The sequence below is a fragment of the Crocuta crocuta genome, unplaced genomic scaffold (assembly GCF_008692635.1).
Source record: "Crocuta crocuta isolate KB4526 unplaced genomic scaffold, BGI_CrCroc_1.0 scaffold179, whole genome shotgun sequence".
Taxonomy (NCBI): Eukaryota; Metazoa; Chordata; class Mammalia; order Carnivora; family Hyaenidae; genus Crocuta; species Crocuta crocuta.
The window spans coordinates 3,117,920-3,127,176 of record NW_027551568.1 but is presented as its reverse complement, the minus strand read 5'-3'; the positions used below and the strand labels follow the sequence as shown (position 1 = coordinate 3,127,176).

Genomic DNA, 9,257 nt, shown 5'->3' with positions numbered 1-9,257 from the left:
GACGGCGCTCCCTCCTGCCCCTCCCCTGCGCCTGGCCCCACTGCCTCCCAGGTGCCGGGGGAGGAGCCATCCTTCCAGCCCCTGGTGGCTGCCACCCCGGTCTCTGCCTCCGTCTTCCCACGGCCTCCTCACCCCGCCACGTGTCTCTGCGCCTCGCCCCGTAAGGACACCGGTCCCTGGATTAGGCCCCCACCCCTGTGTGACCGCGTCTCGACTAGTTTCATCTGCAAAGACCCCTCATTGAATAAGGTCGCCTTCTGAGGTTCTAGGTGAACATGAATTTTGAGGGACACTATTCACCCCCATACTCCATGCCACTCCTGTTCTTTTCTCCTTTTAATGTTTATATTTGAGAGAGAGAGAGCGTGAGCAGGGCAGGGGCAGAGAGAGAGGGAGACAGAATTGGAAGCAGGATCCAGGCCCTGAGCTGTCAGCACAGAGCCCGACGCGAGGCTCGAACCCACAGACGGTGAGATCATGACCTGAGCCGAAGTCGGGTGCTTAGCTGACTGAGCCCCCAGGCGCCCTGATACTTACTTTCATAAAGCCCTTTCGAGATTCTAGGCCTGGCCTTCAAGGCCCCCGGCGACCCGGACCCCAGTGACTGCCGCGGTCGAAGGCTGCCACTTGCTGTCGGATCACCTTGCGTCCAGCTGTGCGGGTCTGTTCACCCCTTCCGGAACGACTCTGCTTTGCTGTGTGCGCCCCTGCGTGAGGCGTCTCCTCCATTCCGCCCTCCAGTTTCCTCGGGGGCTCTCAGCGGCCCCCCCAGCCCCATCTCCAACAGCTCATCTGCTCTCCCCGTGGGACCCCCACACCCTGCTCACCCCCACCCTGTCTGGAGAATTCTGAGGGTCCCCAGGGTGTGGCCCAGGCAGCACAGCGCGTCCTGGGAGGGTGGGCAGTGGGCAGAGCTGTGCCCGTTCTTTGGGACAACTCCGTCCCCCGGGGCTTGAGCCTTCATTGTTAAGACCTCAGTCACGAGCCCAGAGAAGGTGGGTGTACGGACAGGGCCTTCACTGGGTCTGGACCCAGCCTCCTACGCATGTCTTCAGGGGGGCCTCTGGCCCCGACACCGGCGGCCCGGGCAGGAAGCCTGGAAAAGCCGCGATGACCCCCTCATCCCTCCACAAACGCCTGCCCCACGGCTTTCCTGGTCCAGGCCCTGGGTTTTCGTCCTCTGTTCAACGAGCCACCTGCTGCCTAGGATTTTTCTTTTGCTTTATTTTGGCACAATTTCAGGATGGGGGGGTGCAAGAGCGCAAAATTCGCGGACTCCCTCCCCCAGATCGCCCGGGTGTTAGAGGGGGGTCACGTGCGTTCCCCCCTTCCCTCGTGTATTGGCCTCCTGAGGGGGGGTTGTAGGGTGCGTGTCCCCTGAAGCCAGGACACCGCCTGCGCCACCCTGCCCAGCCTTCAGGATCGGGACGGTGACGGAACGGCCCCTGCGGCCACATCCAGGGTCTGCCGGCGCCCCATCGTGTCCTCGAGAACCAGGGAACGTTCCAGACCCCAGGCCACCAGCCTCCTCCTGAACTCAAGACCCTTCCTTCGTCTCATGGTCTTTTAGGACAATGGGGAGTACTGGCCTGTTGTTCCGTCGAATGTGCCAGAAGCCACTCTGATTTTCTTTAGCTTCTCAAAGTGGCTCCTCGTGGTTTCAAAGCGCATTTCAGAGTTTCATGCAACGCTGGTGGTTTAGCCTCGTGAGCAAAGATGGCCTCTTCCTTCTCTCCCTTCCCCTCTTCCGGTTTCTCATCTCCATGACTTGGCAGAGACAGGAGGGGCCCGTGTCCGTGGGGGGCGCCGGCAGAGGCCGAGTGGGGAGCCCGGGAGCTCGGGATGGGGCGGGGCTCACCTGCACATCCGATCACGCACACGCCTGCACACACGCATACGTGCAGTACGTACATTCTGCCTGCAGCTGTCCCAACCCGCCTCGCAGGGAAGGGGCATTCGAAGTGGGGCTTTGAAGGCTGCCCAGGGGCTGGCCTTCCCCGGCTGCCGTGACCCGGGGGGTCCGCTCCCGGACCAGCTGGACCAGGCAGCCTGTGGCTATTCGGTTTTTGCCTCGGTGGCTTTGTCACCGGGCACGGAGCAGGTGTGATGGGGCTGTCACTGGGGGCCCGAGTAGATGGGGCCCGAGTGGGAAACGCGCTGTTGTAAATCCAGCACCGTCTGTTCTCCAGGCTAGAAAACGTGCTTTTCCTCAACGAGGAAGAAAGGTCGTTCTTCAGCCACGAAGGACGCTTCTCTGACGAGGAGGCCAGGCAGTTACTGAGGAGGGTGTCGGGCGTGGACGTCTGCACGGCGTACAGCTTGGGTAGGTGCGGGGGGCGGGGGGCGGGCTGCGCAGGACCCGCATCGGGCCCGGGTGCTTACGGTGGTTTCCGTGGGTAGGTTCCCGAGAGGACGGGAGGGTTGTCGGCAGGTGGGCCCCCGGCCCCGGGGCAGCGCGAGCCCCAGCTTACGTGCCCCTGTCCCCTCGGCAGGGCATGGCCCGTTCCGCTTCCGCGCTGCTCAGGGCGCCCCTCCCCCAGTCCCTTGGAGAAGGCCCAGCCTGGGCACCTGAAGGGGCTCGTGGGGACCGCAGGAGGGCCAGGCGCAGGGAGGGGACGGCCCCGAGGCCCCTGCTGCCCGAGGGGTGCCCAGCGTCCACTGGGGCCTGGCCCGCTGCCCATGCGCTGCTCCTCCGCCCGTCTGTGTGACAGTGACCCGCTCGGTGACGGGACCAGGAGCCGGGGCTCGCGTGGCTATGGCCTAGCCTGGCTGCCTGACCGCCAGGGGCCGGGGACGGACCCTGGCGCTGCCACCACCTAGAGACGGTGCTGCTGGCTCTCCCCACACTGCCCTGCGCTCTCCCCACACTGCCCTGCAGTCTCCCCACACTACCCTGCAGTGCCGGGTGCAGCAGAGGGGACGGGGGGCGGACCTGCTGGGGGCTTCCGGGGGTGAGTTATAGCCACTTCCTTCATCCTGTGCATGCATACACATGTATGCAGCACATGTGTGTGCTCTAACACACATGCAACACACATGTGCGCACACACTAGCCGGTTCCTTCGTCCTGTGCACGAAGCTGAATCCACACGTGCACACACACACACTTACACATACGTGCAGTGCATACATCGCAGACTTACACATACGTGCAGCACCCATGTAACCCCCACCCACCTGTACCTACACATCCATGCGCACACACAGCCACCCACATACATGCAATGCATACACACACACACTCTTACACATGCGTGCAGTACACTCACGTGCATATGCACGCTGGCACATATACTTACACACCCATATGTGCATACGTGTGCACACACATGTGTGCAATACACGCATGTTCGTGTACCATGCATATATACTTAAATGTGCGCACACACACATATATATGTGCAATGCATCGGTGTGCATACACACCTATGCACATACACACACTTACACACACATACATGCAATATATACACCCACACACATATTCCTACACACCCATGAATGCACACATGCAATGCATGCGCACGTGCATGCACACATACCTACACACCCACACATGCACACACGTGTGCACACACACTTCTCACAGCCCTGGAGCTGACATGCACAGCGGGAACTTTTCCAACAAGGACAGAGTTCAACTTTCTAGGTCCCATGAATTGGCTTCTCTTTCTAAACAGGCAAACTTAAATTTGACCTTAGCCCATATGTCAGCCCCCCACTCGGGGGGATGTTCTGGGGGCCCTCTTCTGCTGGGCGCCCCTCAGCTTCCCGGGACCCTGCGCATTTGTCATCACACTTCATGTGTCTTTTCCCAGCAAACTGTTAGTGTCAGCCCATTTTTAGGAGGTGGAAACTGGGGCTTAGGGAAAGGCCTGGCCCCTCGACCCGGGCTCCCCCCCAGCCCTGCAGCCCCTCAGGCCACCGGGGTGTTACTGTCCTGGTGTCACCACCCCTTCCGACACGGCCCCAACCCAGAGGTGCTGGCCCGAGGGTGATGCCTCTCTTCTCTCCCTTCTCAGACAGTTTAGAAGAAGCCGACTGTGAGCCACTGGAAGAGCAAGGTGGGTCCTTCCCACACGGCAGAGTCCGTCTGGTCAAGGGGCTGGGCCCTGGCTGTGATGCCCAGCAGAAGCCGGGTGTGGATGGGGTGCTGGGCAAGGACCTCACACCCGCTGGGGGAAGGCGGGAGGGGGCGGTCCTGCAGGGGGAGGGGATGAGGTGGGGGCCAAGCATCCCCTCTGCTGCGGTAGTTGTCCCCTGCAAACACACCAGCTAAGGTGCGGGGTCCCCTCTGCTGTCCGGGCCGTGGCTGTCCCCCTCAGTCTATCCCCAGCTAAGGTGCAGGGTCCCCTCCGCTGTCCAGCCCGTGGCTGCCCCCTCAGTCTATCCTCAGCTAAGGTGCGGGGTCCCCTCCACTGCCCGGGCCCATGGGTTCCTTTCTTGAAACCTAGAGCAGCTGAAAGTCTTGGCTTTGAGAGAATGAGATGCTGGGTCTGGAGGGTGGAAGGGGTGCGGGGGCTGGATTTGGAGCCTCACGCTGGAGGAGCCCCTCAAAGATTTGCGGCTTCCCCCGGGAGCTGCTGAAGGGAGACCCCCTCCTTCTCCCTCCACACCTCCATCTTGACCCCCCACAGTTCGTCTGCATGGGGGATACCTGGGGACTTGAATGCCCCAGGACCCTTTGGGGCTCCCTGGGACTGGGGTCCACCCAAGCGTGAACAGGGAAGGGCCGCTTTGGGTGGTCGATGGGGAGGCTCGGAATATTCGGGGCTGTTCCCGGGCTCTCCCTCCCCCTGGGGCTCTGCTGGGCGAGGAGGAGTCCGAGGCAGGACTTGCCGGGATGGGAGGGCTGGGGGTGGCGAGGCTGGGGGCGCACTCACACCTACACATCGGCTTAGTGAGGCCAGACATTGGCTGCTGAGCCGCACTGAATGCTTTTTTATTCCTCGAGTTCACAGACTAACAAAGAGAGCGTTAGTTTTGAATGTATTTTTTATGTGAACCCGAAACAGAAGAGCCTTTACATTCTGTTTCTTCTCTTGCAAACAAATTCCCCTTTAAGCTGGGGTTTTCCAGCGGGAAGAGTGGCTGTTTGCTCACTGGATGTATCTTCGGGTACTGAGCACATCCAAAGGCAACAGCCCTGCACACGGGCACGCCTGGGAGCCGGCGTCCCCAGGCTCTCCAGCGCCGCGTCCCTTTCTTTTTTAACCCTTGACTAACTGTGGGCCTCAGATTCTCAAAGCAGCCAGGGCGAAGGTGGAGACCCGGGGGGTCTGGGGGCCCTTCCTCGTTCCTAGCAGACGTGGTTGCCGGTGAGAGCTGGACCAGGGCCACCAGGACCCCACCGAGGGGGGTTTCATCAGATCTGGGGGGGCTTCTGACCGCGCGCTGCCCCATAGCTCTGATTGGCTCATAATGATTCCACGGGAGTCCCGGGCCCGACGGGGGACCTCCAAGTGCTGAGAAAATCCCACGGAGGCGGGGGCAGCCGGGAGTGTGGATGTGTCCATCCGCTAAGTGGCTTTAATCCTTTCTGGAGGGGAAGGACCCTGATCGCTGAGTGGTGCTCTCAAACAGGAAGCCTAGAAAGGGGCTACTCAGTAAAAACTTGGCCAAATCAATCCTTATTCCGTAACCAGGACTGAGTCCCCACCCCCACCCTGCAAGTGCTAGGCGCTGGGCTCAGCATTGTACGTACATCTTGGTGTTCAGGGGGAGGCTCAGGCAGCACCTGGCAGGCGCACCGAGGCTGAGGGGGGTCCCTGGGCCCAGAGATCAGACTCTAAGCCATCCGGGCGTTTTGTTGCTTTGCAGAAGCGCCTCCTCCTAACCCGAACCCAGAGCCACGCGAGACCCTGCGGAAGGTTAAGAATGTTCTAGAACAATTCAAATCCGGCCAGGATTGCCCTGAGGAGCCAGCGTCCTGGGGTCTCTGCACGGCATCCAGTGGTGCGCGCTCCCCAGACACGGAGGGGCCCCCCTTCTGCTTGGACGCGGGGGCCGACGCGGGGGCCCTGGGCTCGCTGCTGCTGCTCCTGGACGCGCCTGGGTACGAGGCCCGCCTCCGCGGCCTGTACGACCTCTCCCCGCCGGCACTGAGCAGCCTCGGCCTCGCCGACGAGGAGGAGCTGGCCGGGCACCTGGTGCAGGCCCGCGGGGCAGCCAAGAAGGCGGGCCTCCCCATGGCCCTCGCCAGGATCTGCTTCCTCCTGGGGCGGCTGTGCGTGCGCCGGCTCAAGCTCTCCCAGGCGCGGGTGTACTTGGAGGAGGCCCTGGGGGCCCTGGGGGGCCGCTTCGGCGACCTGCCCCTGGTGGCGGCCGTGTACGCCAGCCTGGCCTCTGTTCACCTGAAGCAGAAGAACAGAGACAAGGGCGCACAGGTGGTGCTCAAGGCCGCGGCCCTGCTCCTGGGGACNCCCGTGACCTACCTGGTGGAGCTCGCCTGGCTGCACGTGCTTCACGGCCAGAGCCCCGCGGCCCTGGACATCCTCGAGTCGGTCCTGGACGCGGCGGCGGCCAGCGTGGAACTGGAGGGCCTGATCGCCAACATGGCGGCCGTGGCCCTGAAGACGCTGGGCCGGACCCGGCCGGCGGCCGAGGGCTACTACCGTGCTCTGCGTGTCGCCAGGGCCCGGGGCCAGCGGAGGGACCAGGCGGTGGTCCTGGCCAACCTGGGGGCGCTGTGCCTGCAGGCCGGGGCGGGGGGCCTGGCCCAGCACTACTACCTGGAGGCCGTGAAGCTCTTCTCGCGGCTGCCCAGCGGCGAGCGCGGCGAGGACTTCACCCGGGTGCTGCTGCGGCTGGGCCGGCTGTGTACGCGCAGGGCCCTCGCCCGGCAGGCCAAGTGCTACTACGAGTGGGCCTTTCTGGTCGCCGTGGAGACGGACCACCTGGAAGGTGAGTGTCAGCTCCCCCCGCCCCCCACTCCTCCCCGGGTCGGGGTCGGGCTCAACGGCTTCCTGGAAGGAAAACACGTTTTCTTTCCATTTCCGTCCAGAGCGCGCCCGAGGTTTTCGACTCGGAGGCGAGCGGTGGTTTTTCCACCGTCCGGAGTGTCGAATGGTGGGAACCTGCAAACATTTGCGGTGCCTTTGAGGCTGGCCGTGGGGTGGCTCTTGTGGGAGCACGCCGGGCTCTGGGCGGGTCGCAACCGCAAACAGTCCCCGTGTGGTCCTCATGGGGGGGCGGTATTCATCGTGATGATGGGGGCTCCTGGCCCCGGCTGGTGGCACCTGCATGTTGAGGAGGGTTTAGCCTGGGATGGGATGGGATGGGATGGAGAGCAGCCCGTGCAAAGGCCCTGGGCCATGCAGGGAGATGCAGAGCTTGGAATAGGTGCCTTGGGTGGTGGGTGGTGAGAACCTTGGCTGGGGGGCCAGGCAGGGCCAGGGAACCCAGGCTGTGGTTTGGCCTTTTTCCCCGAGAACACTGGGGAGCCATTGAGGGTTGTAGAACACTCGAACGCTCACTGAGCCTGGAAGGGGATCCTCTGGATCTCCAGAAGGAAGCAAGGGCTGGGTCCCCAGATGTGCCCAGTGGCCTTCGGTAGGTCCTGTCTGTCCCCCCTGCCCCAGGCTGAGCCTCGAGGGGACTGAGGGCCACTCTGCTCCTTTTGGGTCAGTTTTGGTAGGTTGCGTCTCCCTGCGTTCATCCCTTCTATCTGGATTGCCCTTTGTTGGCATAAATCCCTGCTCCTCTCCTGTGACTCTTTTCCTTCCGCCAGCCTGGTGCCAACATCCCGCGTTCGCTGCTGATCCTGACCATTTATGCCTTTTCTTCTTAGTCTGGCCACAGATGAGTCCGTTTTGTTCATCTTCTCAAAGATCTGTCATTCAGTTTCATTCGTTTCCTCTCGTGTTTTTCCGATTCTCAACGTCACTATTTAATCTTTCCTCTTGAGTCTTCATTTGCCTTCCTTTTGCTTTGGATCTAGTCACTTCCTCTCTCGTTCCTTAGGGTGGAAGCTTAACTTTCTCACCTGAAATGTTTCGTCTTTTTTAAGGTAGCCGTTTCCAGCTGGAAAGTCGCTCTAGACACGGCTGCCGGCACCTCATAGGGTCAGGTTCGGCTGCGCTTTGATTTCCGCTCAAGTCGAAGTTCCTCCCTGTTCCTGTTACAGTTTTTCCCACGAGCCCCTGGCTATTTGGGAGCACGTTCTTCACGCCCACGTTGGCGTATTTCCTGAACTCCTGTCTGTTACCGATTTCTGGTTTTGTCCCACTGTCGCCGGAGACCAGGCTGTTCCCATCTTCGGTATCCTCGACGGCGACCCCTTTGGTGGGAGGGCGCTCGGCCGTTCCCAGCCGCGCCTGTGGCTTCCTGAGGGAGCGCTGGCTCCGGAATGCCGGCAGCGGGGTTTGAATCGCAGCCCCACTGCGCGCGGTGTGCTCGGGACCCGGTGCTCAGCTCCGGACTCGGTGCAGCCCGTCGGCGTGCTGTGAAGGCAGCCCCATCCCTCATCCCGGGAGGGGTTCGTGAAGCGGGAGCGGGCAGCCCGGTGCAGGAGCGAGGCTGGGAGCACGGGGGGCTGGGACGCGTGCGACGGCCCGTGCCGTGCCTGCACCGTGCCCCCGGTGCTGGGCTCCTCGGCTCTGCCACCCGGGGCACCCGTTAGCCTGTCTGGACTCGGTTTCCCCACGGCGCTGACCCCACCGGAGGCACGGAGGAGGCAGGCACACGGCGGGGGCCCTCGAAGCCTGCGACTGTCCCTGCCGCGTGTGACGGTGACGCCCCCCCTTCTTCCGCCAGGCCAGCTGCGGGCCGTCCAGCGGCTATGTCACTTCTACAGCACAGTCGTGCCCAGCGAGGCCCAGTGCGTCGTCTATCACGAGTTCCAGCTCTCGCTGGCCCGCAGGGCAGCAGACAAGGTGCTGGAGGGGCAGCTCCTGGAGACCATCAGCCGGCTCTACCTGTCCCTGGGCACCGAGCGGTGAGCGCTGGCCGGGGGGGGGGCCCTGATCCTGGGGGGACCCCTCAGGGACCTCTTCATTCCCTAGCTGGCTGTCCCACCTCCTCCCCCGGGGCAGGGCCTCACCCCCCCCGCCCCCATCATGTGTGACTCGCACACTGACCACCCTGGTCAGAATGGGCCCTGGACGGTCCCACTGCATCACTGACCGCACCCGCCCAGCTGGGGACTCGGAGAAGCAGGGAAGGAGCCTGGTTTCCACAGGATGTGGGGGGCGCCTGCCCCTCACACTTGGGCCTCAGTTTCAGAGTGGAACCACTCAGATGTGGTTTATCAGTTGATG

General features: G+C 62.7%; 1 protein-coding gene across 1 annotated transcript in view; it reads left to right on the top strand.

Annotated features, from left to right (window-relative positions):
- The window catches only part of SH3TC1 (SH3 domain and tetratricopeptide repeats 1), a 24,281-nt gene that overhangs the window by 8,901 nt on the left and 6,123 nt on the right, over nt 1-9,257 (top strand). Inside the window, exons 11-14 of the mRNA XM_077750375.1 lie at nt 2,190-2,323; nt 4,023-4,064; nt 5,821-6,903; nt 8,755-8,935. Coding sequence (XP_077606501.1) covers nt 2,190-2,323; nt 4,023-4,064; nt 5,821-6,903; nt 8,755-8,935 — 1,440 coding nt within the window. The remainder of the gene's footprint in view (nt 1-2,189; nt 2,324-4,022; nt 4,065-5,820; nt 6,904-8,754; nt 8,936-9,257) is intronic.